The sequence below is a fragment of the Scyliorhinus torazame genome, chromosome 11 (genome assembly GCF_047496885.1).
Source record: "Scyliorhinus torazame isolate Kashiwa2021f chromosome 11, sScyTor2.1, whole genome shotgun sequence".
In the NCBI taxonomy this organism is placed as follows: domain Eukaryota; kingdom Metazoa; phylum Chordata; class Chondrichthyes; order Carcharhiniformes; family Scyliorhinidae; genus Scyliorhinus; species Scyliorhinus torazame.
In genome coordinates this window covers 8,074,701-8,095,230 of record NC_092717.1, presented here as the reverse complement: position 1 = coordinate 8,095,230, position 20,530 = coordinate 8,074,701, and the positions used below count along the sequence as shown (strand labels likewise).

Sequence of the window (20,530 nt, the reverse complement as noted above, 5' to 3'; positions counted from 1 at the left end):
CCTCCACCACCCTTTCAGGCAGCGAGTTCCAGACTCCCACCCCCCTCTCGGTGAACATCCCCTCTAAACCTCCTGCGCCTTACCTTAAATCTATGCCCCCTGGTCATTGACCCCCTCCATCAAGGGGAAAGGTTTCTTCTTGTCTACTCGAACTATGCCCCTCATAATTTCATACATAATTTGTTACATTATTGCTGATTTTGACGGACATTTCACTATTACAGTCAGGGGCAGTCGTGGCCTCTTGGGCTTTGGGAAACGGATTTACATCTGCTCCATAACCTGTCGTCTGGTATTTGAATTCTGTCAGGACTCTGATACTGAAACCTACAACTATAACCCGGATATAAATGCTCAAGACCAATTTCACGGCTGCACTCTCCAGAGGGTAGTTTCTCAAATCCAAGAGGCGCGAGGCACAGCTCCTGTCGTGTAGCAGGTATTAGACAAAAGCTGCATGGGAAAATGTAAAGACTCCCCTGGGAGGCGACATTTCAGCTTTGGCCGATATGGTCTAAAATGGGATCGGTGGCACGCAAGACATCACAACCGTGATGGCTCGTGCCTGGGAGATGTGGGCTCCAGGCATGTATGACACTGAGATTATCAGTATTTAGCTCTCACTGGATTAGGTAACGCTACATTCGGTTAGGAAGCTGACGATGAAATGTGAGTTCATGCAGTCACTGGCGACAGCAGCAGTGAGGAGGCTCAATGATGGCGAATGTTGGAAAAGAACATTAAACATCCAAAATCTCGTTATTAGAATGAGTGACGGGGATTGTCGGCATCATTCCCAGAGTTACATATTCATTTCTAATGTGCCACATTAAGACATATTAGCTATTTGGCACCTAATCCATAAAATGTTACATTAAAGTGGTTTCATTGTGCTTTTCAATAGAATTTCTAAATAATTTCCTACACTTGTTCCACCACGTTTTTAATCAACAATTGAATAAATTTCTCAAATGTGAAAGAGTGTCTGATTTTCATCCAATAGGCAAGTCTTCAGCCGATCGTGTTATTGAGGCCTCTTATCGTTGTGTTACACACAGGGCTGCTACCTTTAGATTGACACTGGTGAACAGAGGCTCAAGTCCATTTATGGACAATAAATCCATTGTTTTTTATAAAACAGAGTAGAAGTGAAAGTGGGATTCCAAGATCCCCCATAGGGGTCCACACTGTGATAGATGTTTGAAAAAGAATCCATTAAATAGTTTTCCAGGAAAAGAGGAAAGTTGACAAGTTCACATGTTTGTACATCCCATGGGTCAGGGGGGGGCAAGGTTTCGGCGATATATCAGGAGATGAAAGAAGAGGGGGAGGCTTTGGTAGAGGAGCTGAAGGGAAAGTGGGAGGAGGAGTTGGGGGAGGAGATTGAAGAGGGTCTATGGGCAGATGCCCCGAGTAGGGTTAATTCTTCTTCCTCATGTGCCAGGCTCAGCCTGATACAGTTTAAGGTTGTTCACAGAGCGCACATGACAGGGGCGAGACTGAGTAGGTTCTTTGGGGTGGAGGGCAGATGTGGGAGGTGCTCGGGAAGCCCGGCGAATCTCGTCCACATGCTTTGGTCGTGCCCGGCACTGGAAGGGTTCTGGAGGGGTTTTGCGAGGACTATGTCCAAGGTGGTGAAAGTCCAGGTCAAACTAAGTTGGGGGCTGGCATTATTTGGGGTGGCGGACGAGCCGGGAGTGCAGGAGGCGAAAGAGGCCGGCATTCTGGCCTTTGCGTCCCTGGTAGCCCGGCGGAGGATCTTGCTATTATGGAAGGACGCGAAGCCCCCCAGTGTGGAAGCCTGGATCAATGACATGGCAGGGTTCATCAAGCTGGAGCGGATAAAGTTTGCCTTGAGAGGGTCTGCGCAGGGGTTCTTCAGGCGGTGGCAACCGTTCCTTGACTACCTCGCAGAGCGTTGGAAGGAGCTCGGTCAGCAGCAGCAGCAACCCAGGGAGGGGGGGGGGGGGGAGGGGAGGGGGGATTTCTTTCGGGGGGGGGGGGGGATATTTGGGTGGGTGGGGGAGGGTTTTTTCCCCAGGTAGTATTTGTACAAACATAGGGGAGGGTTAATATGTGCGGGAGGAACCCATTGTATAAGTTCTGTACTATGTTTGCTTGCTATGTTTATGTGTTGTTTTGCTCTTTTGTCTTTTTCTTTTCTATTACGGGGGTGGGGGGGGGGGGGGGGGGGGGTTAACTGGTTGAAAATTTTTGTTGGAAAAACTTTGAATAAACATATTTTTTTAAAAAATGTTTGTACATCCCAGAATACCGAGGGGGGGGCTTATTAATTCCAATTTTCTGAAGATATTTGGAATGGTAAAGGCCAAAGTGCTAAGCGAGAAGAGTATTGGCAGCACCTGCCTTGTATGTGCAATTTTGGTTTGTTTAGTGAAGGATGGACATATGTGTCCAAGAGGAAGTGCAATGGAGGTTCACTAGGCTGGTTCCTGGGATAAGAAGAGAGATTGAGTAGACTAGGCCTATATTTCGCGGAGTTTAGGAGAATAAGAGGAAATCTAATCAAAACATAAGTAATTCAAAAGGATTTGACAAGGTAGTGTTGCAATATGCCTTGAAGGGAGAGCAGCATGCCATCACTCTAAGGTAAGTGTGTCATGTCATCCAGCCTCAGTTTCACTTTGGCCTGGAGCAGAATGTAGACATGCAGCTCTGGAGCTCCGATGTCCTCAAGCTTTCCATTCATGTATATCCGTTTACACGCACCTAGAAATAATAGATGAAAGACAGAGGGCGTGATTCTCCGACCCCGCGACAGGTCGGAGAATCTGCGGGGGGCCGCGCGAATTGCAACACGCCGCCCCGACGCAAAGGGGAGAATCAGCACCATTGGGGCCAGCGTGGCCGGCGCGACGACGGCTGGGGGCCGCGTACCGATTCTCCGGCCCGGATGGGCTGAGCGGCCGTGACAAAAAACCCGAGTCCTGCCGGCGCCATTCTAACCTGCTCTGAGCCGGCGGGACCTCGGCGTGGGAGGGTCCGGGAGCGGCCTGTGCGGCGGGGGGGGGGGGGGACCCCAGGCAGGCCTCCATTGTGGCCTGGCCGGCGATCGGGGCCCACCAATCGTTGGGCCGGGCTCTCGGGCTGGAGGCCTCCTTTCTTCCACGCTGGCCCCTGTAGCCCTACGCCATTTGGCGTCGGGGCCGGTGCAGAGAAGGGAGCCACTGCGCATGTGCGGACCCCACGGCGCCCAGTTGATGCCGCGGTCAGCAGCTGGAATGGTGTGGGCCGCTCCAGCACCAAGCTGGCCCCCTGTGGCCCAGAGAATCGGGCGGCAAAGGGCCTGTTGGCGGCGGAGTAAAACATTCCCGTTTTTACACCGGCATCAACACTTAGCCGCGCGATGGGAGAATCCCGCCCACATTGTGTTTTCCAAACCCTAAATAAGGCAATTGGTGCTTTTATACCAGTCACACACACACCACGTTCAGCAGTGGCTCTTTCCGAGCGACATAGAGCTCAGCCTGGCAGCAAGGTGAAGCACAGGTGCAACATGGTGAACAGTCTTAGGTGCTGCTACTGCCATGATTCACTCGGCTGGTTCCTGGGATGAGGGGAGAAGACTAGACATATATTTCTTGGAATGTAGAAAAGAGGAAATTTAATTGAAACATAAAATTCTAAGGGGCTTGACAAGGTCGTGCTGTAATATGCCAACAGGTAGATGCTAAGAAAATGTCTCCCCTGGCTGGGGTATCAGGATAAGGGGTTGGGCATTTAGGATTGAGATGGGGAGACGTTTCCCCCCTCAGAGGGTTGTGAATCTTTAGAATCCTCCAGTCCAAAGAGTTGCAATTTCTCAGACAGGATAAGCTCAGGGATATGGGGATAGCGCAGGAAGGTGGAGTTCTGGTGGATCTCACTGAGTGACAGAGCAGGCACGAGGGGCCACCTCTGATTTCTAACACAGTGTATATCAGCGAAAAAGTATTGTTGCAAATTTTGTTGTTCCATACAATTCATGGGGATCTCTGCTTCATCGCAGTAAAATATGATATTATTGTGGAAACTGACCAGTCCTTGAAAGGGTTAAGTTCAAAGACTTTTGGCCCCAAATTAAGGTAACCGCAAATGCAATGCCGTGATTTGTAGCATACGTCTTGTAGTTTTGGAAAAGCTTCAGAATACGTTAACAGACTACCCCGGGCGTGCACTCTGGGCTGTGAGAGCAAGACCTCGCAACAGGAAGGTAACATTATTAACGCAGGAAATAAGAGCAGGAGTTGGCCACTCAGCCCCTCAAACCTATCCCGCCATTCAATAAGGTCAGTCTTTATTCACAGCAGATCTTTGGTCGCAATTCCACCTTCCTGTCCTATCCCTTAGAATCCAAATATTTATCGATCTCAGTCTTCAGTATACTCAAGGACTGAGCATCCAAGCTCCCAGGGGCAGAGAATTCCAAAGATTCAATCCTCTGAATGGAGACACTTTTTGTCATCTCAGTCCTAAGTGGCTGGACCCTCATTTTTAGGCTGTGACCCTTGGATCTGAACTCTCCAGTCAGGGGAAACAGCCTCTTCACACCTACCCTGCAAAAGCCCCCTCAGAATCAACTTCATGCAAAAATACAACTCGTGATTTTTCTTTCACGGGATTCGGGCCTTGTCGGCTGGGTCCGGAGTCACATGTTGGCCAGACTGGGTCAGGACGCGAGATTTCCTTCCCTGGAGGATATTTGTGAACCGGATGGGTTTTTACAATGACCAATGACAGTTTTGTAGTCCCCATTACTGAAGCTCACTTTCAATTCCAGGTGTTTCTCCAACTGCCGAAGTGGGATTTGAACACGTGCCTCCTCTCTCTCTCTCTCCCCCCCCCCCCCCCCCCCCCCTCCCCCACCGGCATAAACCTGGGCCTCCGAATGACCAGTCCAGTGACATTACCAGTACACTACCATCTTCCGCCTTTCCCTTCTGCGGATTATTGTAAAGAGTCCCTGAGGGCTGGAGAATAGCTGATGCCCCGCTACTCATGGAATCAGAATGAGGGACGATGGACAGGTGAGTGAGATTTAACAGGATATTGCACAGTGGTGAACATAGGAAATGGATTGCCAAACAATACAATATGGGAGCATTTAAGGATAATTAGAATAATAACTAAACGGAGTGAACAATTAAGAGGGTTAAGTTTCAGGGCGCAGTAATCTGGGCGAGAGTTTTTTTCCAGACCCGGCCTTGTCTTAAGTGTTTCTGACTGGAGTTGAAAGTTTGTGTAATCCAATTAACTGAAGTCACAACCTTTATTAGATCCACTTAACAAAGGTCGTGCCTCTGGTTGAAAGAATGCATTTGACGATTTAAAATGAACCTCAATTCCCAGTGATTCGCGAGGTCAAAAAGTGGCAGCCCCGGTTTCCTATTGCCGCTAGCCAATCATATTCAAAAGTACCTGCGCCTGAAATGTGGGAATGAAAATGGTGAATGGGATTCCTGGAATTTACTGGATTTAGCTCGGCAAAAAAAACAAAACTTACCCTCCTACCTGGAAACCCAGTTAGTCCAACTGGACCTTCTGTGCCTCTTCGTCCCTGAAAAAGTGACATTGTTAAACACCAATATCTTGCTACAGGGGAGGGCACCATGCAGATGTACTCACCGCAGGCCCAGTTGGCCCAGGTACACCTATAGGACCATCTTTACCAACAGGACCCTGGATCAAAAGTTGATTGCATGGGTTATTCAGTGATTCTGGCAGAAGATATTATAATATTGTTGGCGAAAATATATTTCTGCACGCACGCACACGCACACACACACACACACACACACACGCACACACACACACACACACACACACACACACATACACACGCACGCACGCACGCACACGCACACACACACACACACACACACACACACACACACACACGCGCACACACACACGCGCACACACACACACACACACGTTCCTGGACACAGGCCGTTTTAACTGCTTATCCAAAAGGGGGCAGCTCTGCCAGTGCAGCATTCCCTCTGCACTGCAGGGAGGAGGATCCACCTGGATTGTTAATTCAAGCCCCTGGAATGGGGACTTGAACCCATTTAAATCAAGAATTTAGCTCGTTGGCTAGTGGTGCTCATTAAGTCACTAATGTTAGTAAACAGAGCATTGTGCAGTCATCGGAATGGGTTTCATCATTCCCAGCATTCCCAGTGCATGAACCTCCATGTCAAAAGTGTAAATTGCTAAAATCCACTCTTATGGCTGACCTCCAAATTCTATCCTGCATTATAACCCAAAAGGTCAAGTTGCCATAGTCCCAGGTGACCATCGGCTGCTTTCCCCTTTGAGGGGGGAGAGCTGCAAGGTTGAGAAGGCGGGGCCTTCAGGAATAAGGTACAAACTTGCTAAGTGTTATATACGGTGAGAGAATCATTGCTCTCTCTATTATAACTGATGATTGATGAGAGGTTTTGTTCTGGTGGATCAAACTGTTTCCTTTGTATCAGGAAGTGGGAGATTTGAGTCTTGCCCAACTCGCTGGATTAGATTTTACCACCTTGCCCCCCCCACCCCTTAGCTCACCCCCGTGACACTCCGTAGGTGTAGGGTGGGTGCCAAATTCGACAGCCTCTTCCTTCCTACCCACCTACTCTCCAAAACCCATCACCTCCATCCGCATGGTCCCCTAAGCCAGCCAATCCCCAAACCCCAGACGTGCTCTGCTTTGGGATCCATTGGGCCTTCTTCTTTGGGCTGTTTTCAGTCCCAGCAGTGCCCAATACTGAGCTTCGCGCACTGCTGGAGCAACTGGGATTGGTGCAGCTGCTGGGGTGGCTGGAGATGCCAGAGCTGCTGGAGCAACTGGGATTGGTAGAGATGCCGGGGCTGCTGGAGATGCCAGAGCTGCTGGAGCAACTGGGATTGGTAGAGACGCCGGGGCTGCTGGAGATGTCGGGGCTGCTGGGACTGCAAGCCAATCCAATTAGCCAGCAACTCCAAAATGTGGACATCCTCCCCAGTGAGGGATGGCAGTCCCGCTGTGAGCCCGTTTAGCCGACTCTCCATCGGGAGGGGGTGGGCCGCCAGCACACCCAGATCCCCCCGGAAAATGTAGCCGTCTGTCCCCAGGTAGAGAGAAAGGCAAGCTTGTGAGCACTAACCAAACATGAGCCCTTCATTCCTAAAAGGCACTAAGATTCAGTTGTTAACACCATAACTCTCTCATGGCCTATTCGACTGTGACATTAGTGAGGAAACAAGTCTCTCACACTCTTTATCATCTCACACATTCTTGAGGATGAGACAATCACAATGTGCTGCTGGAACCTTCAATCATGCCTTTATTACCTCTAGGCTTGACCTTTCTCACGTACTCCTGGCTGACTGTTACCATATTACCCTCCAAGTTTATCCATAACTCTGCTGTCCTTTTCTAACTCACTCCAAGTCCTGTTCGCCCATCACCGCTGTGCTCGCTGACCTTAGCTCCTCATTACACGTCTCCAGTTTAAAACTTTTATCCTGTTTTTAAATCTCCCCATAGTCTCGCCCCTCCCTATCTCTGTAATGTCTTTCAGCCTCACAGCCCTCCGAGATATCTGCACTCCTCTAATTGCGGCCTTTTGACAATCCTGGATTTTAATTGCTCCAAAGTCGCTGTTCCTTCAGTTGCCTGGACCCCTCTGGAATTCCTCCCCTAAACGTCTCCCATTCTCTGTCTTTAAGACACTGCTTAAAAACCGACCTGTCGCGAGCAAGCTTGTGGTCACCTTGTCTTAGCGACACAATGTCAAATTCTGTTTGAGAATGGTCCTGTGAAGCACTTTGATCACGTTGGAAGGTGCTGTATAAATGCAGGTTGTTGCGAAAACACGTTTGATGGGGGGAGGAACGGGGAGATTTTAAACTTTTGCCAATATTATAAAATGGATTTGTCATGCCCTTCCCAATTCTACTGACTTCAAATCCACATTCTATCCCTGTTTGGTTGGTGTGGAATGCGCTGCCCAATCAAGTGACCCTCATCAATCTTCATATAAAATTGTTTTTAAGGTATTATCATTCTCGCTAACATCTCTTTTTCCCCTGATTTCTCTGGGTTTTCCATTCGAAGGTTGGATACTAATTCAACTATCAGGAACCTACCCTGGGAAAAGTCAATGTGTCCAATCAGTGAGCGTGCACAAGACTGGCCAATAAGGTGAAGTCAACAATTGTATCTATTGAGACTAATTTAATTCCAGGGTTCATTGATACTTTTTAACCAGCTTCCGTGCATCAACATTGAAGTTGTTAAGAAATGGAGCTGGTTTAAAGAATTCAGATGTATATTGTGGGTGTTAGAAACGAGGTATCAGTTTCGATTGTTGGATTTCACCTCCAGCATTTCCAAAATTGTTTTGGGTGAAGGGATCTAGTGGTACATTAGACCAGCCATCAGGATCAGGGCCGGGATTCTCCCCTACCCGGCGGGGCGGGGGGTCCCGGCGGGATGGAGTGGTGGGAACCACTCCGGCGTCGGGCCGCCCCAAAGGTGCGGAAGTCTCCTCACCTTTAGGGGTCAAGCCCTCATCTTGAGGGGCTAGGCCCGCGCCAGAGTGGTTTGCGCTCCAGCCGACTGGCGGGAAAGGCCTTTGGCGCCACGCAAGCTGGGGCCGAAAGGTCTACGCCAAGCGATGTGGGTCGGCACATGCGCGGGAGCGTCAGCGGCTGCTGACGTCATCCCCGCGCATGCGCAGGGGAGGGGGTCTCTTCCGCCTCTGCCATAGTGAAGACCATGGCGAAGGCGGAAGAAAAAGAGTGGCCCCACGGCACAGGCCCGCCCGCGGATCGGTGGGCCCCGATCGCGGGCCTGGCCACCGTGGGGTCACCCCCCGGGGCCAGATCGCCCCGCGACCGCCCAGGACCCCGGAGCCTGCCCGCGCCGCCTTGTCCCGCTGTTCAAAAGGTGGTTCAATCCACGCTGGCGGGACAGGCATTCCAGCAGCGGGACTTCGGCCCATCGCGGGCCGGAGAATCGGCGGGGGTGGGCCCGCCAACCGGCGCGGTGCGATTCCCGCCCCCACCGAATCTCTGGTGGCGGAGACTTCGGGAAACGGCGGGGGCGGGATTCACGCCAGCCCCCGGCGATTCTCCGACCCGGCGTGGGGGTCGGAGAATCCCGCCCCAGGAACCTATCCCATTCAAATCTCACGTGGACTTCAGCATTGGCTCTGCAACAGGCGTTGGTCAAAATTATCCTGAGAGAATTCCAAATGCATCCTGAGTCTTACCCGTTGACCTGTCAAGCCCTCACGTCCTGTTCTCCCTTGTCCTCCTGGTATTCCCTAGGCATGTGAAAAAAGGGAAAGAATTAGGCAGAGAGCTGGTGCAGGCACTATCGATGGAATAGAACATAGAACATTACAGCGCAGTACAGGCCCTTCGGCCCTCGATGTTGCGCCGACCTGTGAAACCACTCTAAAGCCCATCTACACTATTCCCTTATCATCCATATGTCTATCCAATGACCATTTGAATGCCCTTAGTGTTGGCGAGTCCACTACTGTTGCAGGCAGGGCATTCCACGCCCTTACTACTCTCTGAGTAAAGAACCTACCTCTGACATCTGTCCTATATCTATCTCCCCATAATTTAAAGCTATGTCCCCTCGTGCTAGACATCACCATCCGAGGAAAAAGGCTCTCACTGTCCACCCTATCCAATCCTCTGATCATCTTGTATGCCTCAATTAAGTCACCTCTTAACCTTCTTCTCTCTAACGAAAACAGCCTCAAGTCCCTCAGCCTTTCCTCATAAGATCTTCCCTCCATACCAGGCAACATTCTGGTAAATCTCCTCTGCAACCTTTCCAATGCTTCCACATCCTTCCTATAATGCGGCGACCAGAATTGCACGCAATACTCCAAATGCGGCCACACCAGAGTTTTGTACAGCTGCAACATGACCTCATGGCTCCGAAACTCAATGCCTCTACCAATAAAAGCTAACACACCGTACGCCTTCTTAACAACCCTCTCAACCTGGGTGGCAACTTTCAGGGATCTATGTACATGGACACTGAGATCGCTCTGCTAATCCACACTGCCAAGAATCTTGCCATTAGCCCAGTACTCTGTCTTCCTGTTATTCCTTCCAAAATGAATCACCTCACACTTTTCTGCATTAAACTCCATTTGCCACCTCTCAGCCCAGCGCTGCAGCTTATCTATGTCCCTCTGTAACTTATAACATCCTTCCGCACTGTCCACAACTCCACCGACTTTAGTTCACCTGCAAATTTACTCACCCATCCTTCTACGCCCTCCTCCAGGTCATTTATAAAAATGACAAACAGCAGTGGCCCCAAAACAGATCCTTGTGATACACCACTAGTAACTGGACTCCAGGCTGAACGTTTCCCATCAACCACCACCCTTTGTCTTCTTCCAGCCAGCTAATTTCTGATCCAAACTGCTAAATCACCCTGAATCCCCAGCCTCCGTATTTTCTGCTGCAGCCTACCATGGGGAACCTTATCAAACGCTTTACTGAAATCCATAAACACCACATCAACTGCTTTACCCTCATCCACCTGTTTGGTCACCTTCTCAAAGAACTCAATAAGGTTTGTGAGGCACGACCTACCCTTCACAAAACCGTGTTGACTATCTCTAATCAAATTATTCCTTTCCAGATGATTATACATCCTATCTCTTATAAACCTTTCCAAGACTTTGCCCACAACAGAAGTAAGGCTCACTGGTCTATAGTTACCGGGGTTGTCTCTACTCCCCTTCTTGAACAAGGGGACAACATTTGCTATCCTCCAGTCTTCTGGCACTATTCCTGTCGACAAAGATGACTTAAAGATCAAAGCCAAAGGCTCAGCAATCCCCTCCCTAGCTTCCCAGAGAATCCTAGGATAAATCCCATCCGGCCCAGGGGACTTATCTATTTCACACTTTCCAGAATTGCTAACACCTCCTCCTTATGAACCTCAAGCCCTTCTAGTCTAGTAGCTTGAATCTCAGTGGCTCCCTGTTAACATTCTATGATTCACTACAGAGTGAGTGCTGCACTGTCATAGGTGAAACCTGTCTACGTTCTCAAGTGGGTGTAGCACGATGTTGAAGAAGAGCATGGGAGTTCCCACCGGCTTCCTGGCCAATATTGACCCGCAACCAACATCATTAATTAAGTAGATGATCAGGTTGTTATCACCTTGTGGTGTGTCGGATCTTGATGTACATAAATTGGCCGCTGTGTTTCCTACATTACAACGGTGACCACACTTGGGATGCCATCTGATCCTATATAAAAGCAAGCTCTTTCCTTGCACTGGGTATCCACGACTTCCTGGCATCCGCAATCCGATGTTTACATTGGGACGGAAAGCTCCCACTCCTGCAGGCTGCAGGCGTTCCATCAGAGGTATGGGTTCGGGAGGTCTCAATCCAGCTTCCATTCTGAATGTTTCTGAATCTCTCCTGGGAAGAAGGGGAAGTACACGGACAGGAAACATGCTCCAACTGGTTTGGGAGTGCTTGGTGCTGGCACTGGCTTGGAGACACTGCAAAGTCACGTTACTGACCAGTCTGAACCTTTCCTCGTGCCTCACCCAGAGAAAATGTACCACAACATTAACTTTCAAACCAACTTAGGGCGGCACAGTGGTTAGCACTTCTGCCTCATGGTGCCGAGGACCCGGGTTCGATTGGGCGGCACGATGAAATGAAATGAAAATCGCTTATTGTCACAAGTAGGCTTCAATGAAGTTACTGTGAAAAGCCCCTAGTCGCCACATTCCGGCGCCTGTTCGGGGAGGCTGTTACAGGAATTGAACCGTGCTGCTGGCCTGCCTTGGTCTGCTTTCAAAGCCAGCGATTTAGCCCTGTGCTAAACAGCCCCTGGCACAGTGGTTAGCACTGTTGCCTCACAGCGCCAAGGACCTGGGTTCAATCCTGGCTCTGGGTCACTGTCCGTGTGGAGTTTGCACATTCTCCCCATGTCTGCATGGGTCTCACCCCCAAAACTGAAGGATGTGCAGGGTAGGTGGATTGGACACGCTAAATTGCCCCTTAACTGGGAAAAAAAAGAACTGGGTACTCTAAATTTATTTTTTAAAAACTTTTAAACCAAATTGTAAATGTGTTGCCCTTTCTCTGTTACTAATGGTTCCGATGTCGATGCGATGGTATCTGCATCTCTAAGAGGCTTAGCGTATTTTTAAAAAACCAGAAAGGCCTGAATTTATGTCGTGTCTTTCACATTTTTCCATTTTCTTCTAGTCAAGTAAGTACTTTTTGTACATTTTGTGAGATTTTCCAGCATTTTCTGTTTTTGGTTCAGATTCCAGCGTCCGCAGTCATTTGTTTTCACCTCGGTTTAACAGCTTGTCCAAAAGGTAGCCCTCCCTCAGTACTGCATCGTGAGGGTCAGTCTGGACTTTGTCCTCAAGTCCCTAGAGGGGGACTTGAACCCACAACGTTCTGACTCAGCTCACTACGGAATATTGCTTTGCTGAAGCTACACTTGTTTTATACGTAGACATGAATAAGGTTTAACTGCAATAGCTCCCAGAGTCACACAATATTTGGACATGCACATAAAGCAAGATACCAGGGCCCTGCCACTTGTACAAAGCACAAGACACTACATTCAAGGATAAGTAATTACAGAAACGTCTAGAAGCTCGACTACAAAAACTGATCACACCCACATTCAACAGCTTGCAGGTCAGTTACCCCTTTACGCATTTGCCATAATCAAATTAGAAGAGTTTCTGTTGAAACAAGTCCAGCAGCCTCCGGCAATATGTCTCCGCCAATTGAAAGATGCCCGCAGCTACGAAACTCTGAAAACACTGAAACACATTTGTTCCATCTTATCAAACAAATCCACGTAGAAATGTACACCTTCTGAACCAACCTGCTTCAAATATGCAGAAAGAAAGTTTTAACATGAAGTCATAACTGTACGATTAGACAATATAAACCAAATGACCTAAAAACATTTCCAAGTTGTGACAGGATTCTATCATCAAATTAAACTCATACCTGGTGACCCAGGGGTCCAATATCTCCTTTTTCACCCTTTTCACCGCCGCTGCCCTGGTAGAATGAATGAAGACACATTTCAGACATAAACTCCCAACTTAATTAGACAATATGGGTGCAAATATCCTCCCCATGTTATTTGCAGTGAAATCGTAAATGTTTTTGCGTAGAATTGTTTATAATTTCACTACACGACACAGTAAAAGCCAAGGCTGTGCAGCCAACGGTAAAACATGGAAGGGACTAACTGTGGTGGTACCACCCAGTTCAGTCGAATCATCGCACGTGCACACGTACTTCACAATGTATAGAAGAACCAGACATTGAATAAAGCAGCGTTGTGATCCAATATTGCCCTGATGTGTTGGGAGCCTGATTGGCTGAGGGCCTAACTGGCTACAAACCTGATTGGCTATGAGTCCGATTGGCTGCAACGTCTTTAAACGCAAGGATGGTAGCACAGTGGTTGGCACTGTGGCTTCACAGCACCAGGGTCCCAGGTCCGATTCCCGGCTTGGGTCACTGTCTGTGTGGAGTCTGCACCTTCTCCCCGTGTCTGCGTGGGTTTCCTCCGGGTGCTCTGGTTTCCTCCCACAAGTCCCGAAAGACGTGCTGTTAGGTCATTTGGACATTCTGAATTCTCCCTCTGTGTACCCGAACAGGCGCCGGAATGTGGCGACTCGGGGATTTTCACAGTAACCTCATTGAAATGTAAGCCTACTTGTGACAATAAAGATTATTATATGATAATTATATAAAACTACAAGCCTGATTCGCTGCAAGCTTGTTAAACCAAGAGCCTGATTAACAATGAGGCCCAACACAGCAGGAGCTTGTTTTGCCACCGGCCAGATTCACCCTGGGCACAACTGGCTAAGAAGCCTTTCGTGCTCGGGGGGCACCACAGGGGTTAGGTTGCTTCATTGCCCCCAGTTTTCACATTTTGACTTAATGTTTTTAAGTTTCCGTTCCTCTTTGTTGTTTTCGGGCTGTGCTCCATTTGTCCTTTAGGAGCGCCCCTTTTAATTTATCCCTCAGTTCATTATTTCTGTTCTTCCATTTAGTTGTTTGATCCTAAAATACATCAACTGGCTGTGAGCCCACCCCAGTTTACTGCCCAGCGATTAATTCCGCACCCAATCAGTTTGAACAAGGAAGGAAACTTAAAAAAACCCTAAGTGAACATCAAGCTGATTTCATACGAGTGTCGTGGTGGAGCCTATTCCCTGACGGAGAGAGACATGACATAAACCCACCGGCAATCCCTGAATTGAAAGTCCACTTGGCCCTTGGGGGCCAGGTTGGCCCTGTAGGCCGGTTGGTCCAATCTCACCACGCAAACCTTCTGATCCCTGTTACAAAAATAAACGGATATTTAATCCAGATACAGGTGAGCAAAGTTAAACTACCATCATCATGCATATCGGAACGCTAACAAGTTCTTGGTGCAGAGCACAGACAGAAATCTGGATATGGAATTCAGTCGCTGTTAAAACTTAGTACCAGGAAATCAGGGGCATTGCAAAGTTTGGGCCCTTTGGTATTGAGCTGTTGGGTGAGTCTGTGATAGGAGGGTCACATTTACCCGATAGACTCGCCCTGGGCTTTCGATGATGTGGCTCTCTTTTTAAAAAGGACAAATAGAAATCATTTCCTCAATTGATTTCATGGATCTACTTTTAAATATAGTAGATTTATGAAGTAATCTCTTACCCTTTGACCTTGTTTATTTGTAAACTTGATCACTTACCCTTTGACTTGGCAAATCTTTGAAGGGATCTCTTACCTTTTGACTTAGTAGATTTGTAAATGGATCTCTTACCCTTTGACCTAGTAGATTTGTAAATGGATCTCTTACCCTTTGACCTAGTAGATTTGTAAATGGATCTCTTACCCTTTGACCTAGTAGATTTGTAAATGGATCTCTTACCCTTTGACCTAGTAGATTTGTAAATGGATCTCTTACCCTTTGACCTAGTAGATTTGTAAATGGATCTCTTACCCTTTGACTTAGTAGATTTGTAAATGGATCTCTTAACCTTTGACCTAGTAGATTTGTAAATGGATCTCTTACCCTTTGACCTCGTAGATTTGTAAATTGATCTCTTACCCTTTGACTTAGTAGATTTGTAAATGGATCTCTTACCCTTTGACCTAGTAGATTTGTAAATGGATCTCTTACCCTTTGACCTAGTAGATTTGTAAATTGATCTCTTACCCTTTGACCTAGTAGATTTGTAAATTGATCTCTTACCCTTTGACCTAGTAGATTTGTAAATGGATCTCTTACCCTTTGACCTAGTAGATTTGTAAATGGATCTCTTACCCTTTGACCTAGTAGATTTGTAAATGGATCTCTTACCCTGTAACCTGGTTCTCCTTTGACTCCTCTTGGGCCTCTCACTCCAGGGCCACCCTGTAAAATACACATTCAAGTGATATCTCAGCACATATCTTCCATACATGTGTCCAAACAGACTGAAAATCTAAAACAACTCAAAATGCTGCAAATACATCAAAATTACTTTTCAAATTAAGGTTGCCATTAGTCCCAGATGACCATAGGCTGCTTTTCCCCTTTGGGGAGGGCCAGCTGACTGGTGGTGATTTAACCTGAGGGTCACCACACCTCAGGCGAGGGGCAAGGTTGAGAAGGCGGGGCCTCCATGAATAACCTCAGCCGGGACGGGAATTGAACCCACACTGCTGGCCTCGCTCTGCATCATGAACCAGCTACCCAGCCAATTGAGCTTTTTAATTCCATCCCTCTTGAAGTGAGCCCCAGTGTTTTGTTTGCTAGTTTATGACCTGCAGTGTAATCCAATGTAGATTGGCCTGCTGTGCATATCTAGTATTGTACTAGCATGCACCACCCCGATCTCCAGTGGTAACAGCAGCTTGACAACAGACGCCAACACCAAAAACTACAACAACCCATAACGGCACTCGGTAGCTCCACTCTCAGCAGAACCTACATCTCAGGGGTTGGCCTCTTCAGCCATCAGCAAAGGTGAGCTTCACGAAGACGCCATGTCTGAAATCGTTTGTTTGCCACAAGTTCAAGATTCTCCGTAGATAGAAGGATCTGGAACTATAACGTGTAATGGGTAGAAGCAACAACCCAGTAGTGACTTGGCTTTGTAACACTGCCGGGTGACAGGAGGAGAGTTTATTCGGGTCCTCCGCTTCACTTTAGTGAATTGTCAATCTCAGTTCCTGTCACCATGGGGATGTGCTGAATGGGGCTGAGCGCCTGACTCACGGAGGCAGAGTTCAATTGGATGGACAAGTAAACATGAGAAGATTTGCTGAATGATCTATATTCGCGCCTTCACAAAGATGGTTGGAGCATGGAGAGCAACAGCACCTAATGGCTTGTTTCCCACTCTTGCATTCATGGTACAATAACGTACACTGGACATGATGGGTACATCTCCAACGATCTGCCCTTTTTTAATGCATTAAGAAGAATGTGCATTTCTATAGTACCTTTCACAATCTCTGGACATCTCAAAGTGCTTCATAGCTAACTAAGTACTTTTGAATTATAGGTACGGTACTGATGTAGGAAACAGAGCCGGCAATTTGTGCACAGCAAGCTCCCACAAACAGCAATGTTGATAAATAACCAGATAATCCGTTTCAATGATGGGCATTGACCAGGGCACTGCTCTTCGGGAAAATAGTGGCATGGAATTATTTACACCCACCCGAGATGGCAGACGTGGCCTTGCTTTAACATTCCATCTGAGGAATGGCATCACTGACAGCGCAGCCCTCCCTCAGCATTCCACCGAGAGTACCAGCCTGGATTTTGTGTTCCAATCTCTAGAGTTGGATTTGAATCCACAGGTGTTCTGAATCAGAGGCGAGAGGGCCACCCAACTGAGGCAGGGCTGTCAACAGACTGGAAGCTCCTACAGCGCTGAGAACCCGGGTTCGATCCCGGCCCCGGGTCACTGTCCGTGTGGAGTTTCCATGTGTCTGCGTGGGTCTCACCCCCACAACCCAAAGATGTGCAGGGTAGATGGATTGGCCACGCTAAATTGCCCCTTAATTAGAAAAAAATAATTGGTTATTCTAAATTTATTTTTAAAAAACAGACTGGAAGCTAAACATGTTACGCAGCTGACACTAATACACGGCACCCAAACCCGCTGCTGTGATAATTAAGGGGAGAGGCCATTCCTTAGATAATTAATGGTGCACAATCTGTTCACCAGTTCTCAGAGAGTATAAAGAGACACCTACTGACACTGGCAGAGGGTCGTAGAGTTAGACTGAAATGTTTGTTTCACTTGGTAAATACAACTGAATAAAGATTGACATCTCTGGTCTCCTCCTCGCCAACAGGCCGTTAGTCAAACATTCTTCTGCAAATTCAATATCCAAAATATCCTGGGTGGATTGCATAAGAAGACACATTCCTTGAATTTCGGTGTGATGCAGCAGAACAAAACATAATAAAAGTGAATATTTAAAAGATATTAACAGTGATGTGAAGACACTAAGATCCAACTCAAAGATCCAGATGTCAAGCAGAAATAGCTAAGGTTTTGCTCACACTTTCCCCGGTGTTATTTTAAGTATTTGGATGGGATTACTGTCTGACAATTGGTCTGATAGGTGACAAGTAGCCTCTTCGACATTCCTATGTACTCATGTCATAACTGTCTATCTTTCTGGACTGTGTCGGGACATGAAACTCAACCCTGTTCACCAACAAACCATAGCTTCCAGCTTCGTAAAAGATTTACTTGCAATGGAATGTTTGAAAGACCATAATAGAGCAGTAATTATGATCAGAAAGAAGGATCTTACCCAGAACTTACAGCGCAGATACAACCCAACTGGTCCATAGTGGTGGTTATGTTCCACATGGGCCTCCTCCAAACATCACTTCATCCAACCAGGTTGGTATATACCTCAATCTCTTTCTTATCCTGTACGTCTCTTAAATGTGTCCAATCTGTTCACCTCAACCATTCCCTGTGAGAGCAGGTTCCACATTCTCACTATGTTAGACATTTTAGTTGCTGTGATATGAAGAGTCTAAAGTTCTGTTCCTGTTTCACAAACACACATTTATTTCGTTCCAAAAGCCTTTGCACAAAACTCTAACTATACATCACCCGACAGAGGCCACCTGAAGCCCCTTTACATATCAGTGTCAATTAATGGATACTTAACATAAATGAGACAACTAATTGCAATGTCTCTTAACCCATTACTTAACACACTACTCTCTGGGTATAGAGGTTTTTCCTGAATTCCCTGGATTTTTTACTGACTGTCTCACATTTATGCTCCCTTATTTTGAATTCCCCACAAATGGTAACTTCTTCATAGAATCATAGAATCTACAACATGGAGACAGGGCCTTCGGCCCAAACTGGGCCATGCCAACCAAAAAGCCCATCTGAGCTAACCCAACTTTGCCTATAGAATCATAGAGTTCTTCTCTACCTCTAACCTGTCAAGCACTTTGATAATCTCAAACACCTCCATCAGGGGTCATCTCTCAGTTATTTCTGTTCAATCCTTGACAAAAACCTTCCTGCGATTTTGATGATGGGATGGGATCTCGGTGTGTGTGCTGAGATCAGGCCAGGCCTGGAGGGAGCAGGGTCAGCGAAAGGGTATCAGTGGGAACATTCATGATACCTGCCTGTTCCATGAACCTGGTAAACCTGCTCCCATACTGTAGAATCATTCCTCCTTACTGTGGATCTCACCCCTCAGCCCCAGACCCTTTGGAGACCCCGATCCCCCTCACTCATTTGTTCTCTCTCAGTACGCCCCATGTGGAGATCTAGGACACCAGTCATTTGTTTCCATCCGGATACCTGCATGTCTTATCTCACTCGATACAAGTGCCTGCAGTCGTATGCCGGGTGTTTACAAAATAAAAAAAGTAGCAACTCCCGGTGTTGAGATGAGCACCTGTGTCGAACCTCCCCTTTAACTTTCTCTCCTCCAACGATACAACCAAAGCCTCTCCAGTCTAATCACATTAACTGAAGTCCCTCACTCTTTTCTAATTCTGGTAAATCACCTCTCCCCCCTCTCCAAGGTCCTGATGTCCTTCCCAAATTATGATGCCCAGGATTGGAAGCCATACTCCAGCTGGGGCCTAGGCAATGGTGTACAAAGATATGACATGACTTCCTTCCTTCTATAGCCTATTTCCTCTATTTGAAAGCCCGGGATCCCACAGACCTTATGAACTGCATTCAGAAGAAACTACAGAAACATAATGTGACAGCTGTGAAGAAGAATGAGCCTCATTTTTACAAATGAGGTCTGCCAAATAAGATTGCTTCTTTACTTCAAAACTAAAGTGCTTTTATCCAGTCATAGTTTATTTTTTCCAAATCAAGTATTGTGTCTTACAGGAGGTCCTAGAGGTCCAGGTGGTCCCTTGCTGTCTTGAGAACAAGTACAGGCGTGTGGAAGAGCTGGGCAATTACTTTCATCTCTCTGTAATGAAAAACATTGCGATTAATCACATGAACGATGACACACAGCTGGAGAGCCTCTGCTCGGTCCAGCCAGTTCCCCATCACAGCCGTACCCTGCGTTGGATTATACCCGAGGGTGGGCTCCCTGTATCGCCGCGTAAATTTCAAGGGTGAGCCCGACTCCGATTGGTCGACTCGCCCTGCTTTACCCAGGGTCTTGCACCATTAGTAAAATAAAATTCCACACATGTCCCACGCCCATATAGAAATACTTCATCACCATTTATCCTTGCAATACATCATGATCTCTGCTGTCCGCAGTTTTATTCAAGCACTGGAACTTTGCGTTGTGTGTCAGTTATCCAATAACTTCTATTTCTCACAAGACTATCTGGTTTTGTATAACGTTTGTGTTCCATGAAAACTGTATTTAGGGCTGGTTTAGCTCAGTGGGCTAGACAGCTGGTTTGTAATGCACGTAAAAGGCCAGCAGGGCAGGTTCAATTCCCGTACCGACTGAGAATTCCGAATTCTCCCTCTGTGTAACCGAGCTGGCGCCGGAATGTGGTGACTAGGGGCTTTTCACAGTAGCTTCATACTTGTGACAATAGAAGATTATTATGAAAACTGTATTTGGGGCTCACCAGTCTATATATCTGTACTGGATTCAGGACATGCAAAGCAACGCAAATGGTCACGGAGAGGGGGAAATGGGTCGGGAAACACAAGGTCGGAATTCTGCCCAAAATATCATGATTTTTCATCGACTTTGGGCGTTCTTTAACGATTTCCATTACTTTTCCAGGTTTTCCATGATCTGCAGGAACCCTGTTTAATTTTTCAGGCTCTGGCCCTTTCGTTAGTCTGGTCCAATGGCCACCCCGGCGCCCAAAAAGCAGCTCGTTGCGGCGCAGCGTGGCCGATAAAAGCTGGGAGACCCCGCTCCCGGGATCTACCCGGCTCGCAACTCCTCGCGAGATCCAATGCAATCCCGCCAGGTGTCGCGATGTAAATCCTGCCCATTGTGGCCGGGATCACTTTTTGGCAAATCCGCATATT

At 47.5% G+C, this 20,530-nt stretch overlaps 1 protein-coding gene across 5 annotated transcripts in view; it reads right to left on the bottom strand.

Annotated features, from left to right (window-relative positions):
• Positions 1-20,530, bottom strand: part of col14a1a (collagen, type XIV, alpha 1a) — a 260,160-nt gene that overhangs the window by 35,543 nt on the left and 204,087 nt on the right. For 4 of the 5 annotated variants that reach the window (XM_072466912.1, XM_072466913.1, XM_072466909.1 and 1 more), the window contains exons 36-41: positions 19,404-19,490; positions 15,373-15,426; positions 14,267-14,362; positions 13,011-13,064; positions 9,246-9,299; positions 5,626-5,679 (exon numbers count right to left, since the gene is read on the bottom strand). In XM_072466912.1, coding sequence (XP_072323013.1) covers positions 5,626-5,679; positions 9,246-9,299; positions 13,011-13,064; positions 14,267-14,362; positions 15,373-15,426; positions 19,404-19,490 — 399 coding nt within the window. Of the gene's footprint in view, positions 1-5,503; positions 5,558-5,625; positions 5,680-9,245; positions 9,300-13,010; positions 13,065-14,266; positions 14,363-15,372; positions 15,427-19,403; positions 19,491-20,530 lie in introns of all 5 variants that reach the window. The other variant, XM_072466910.1, reaches the window with a different exon arrangement.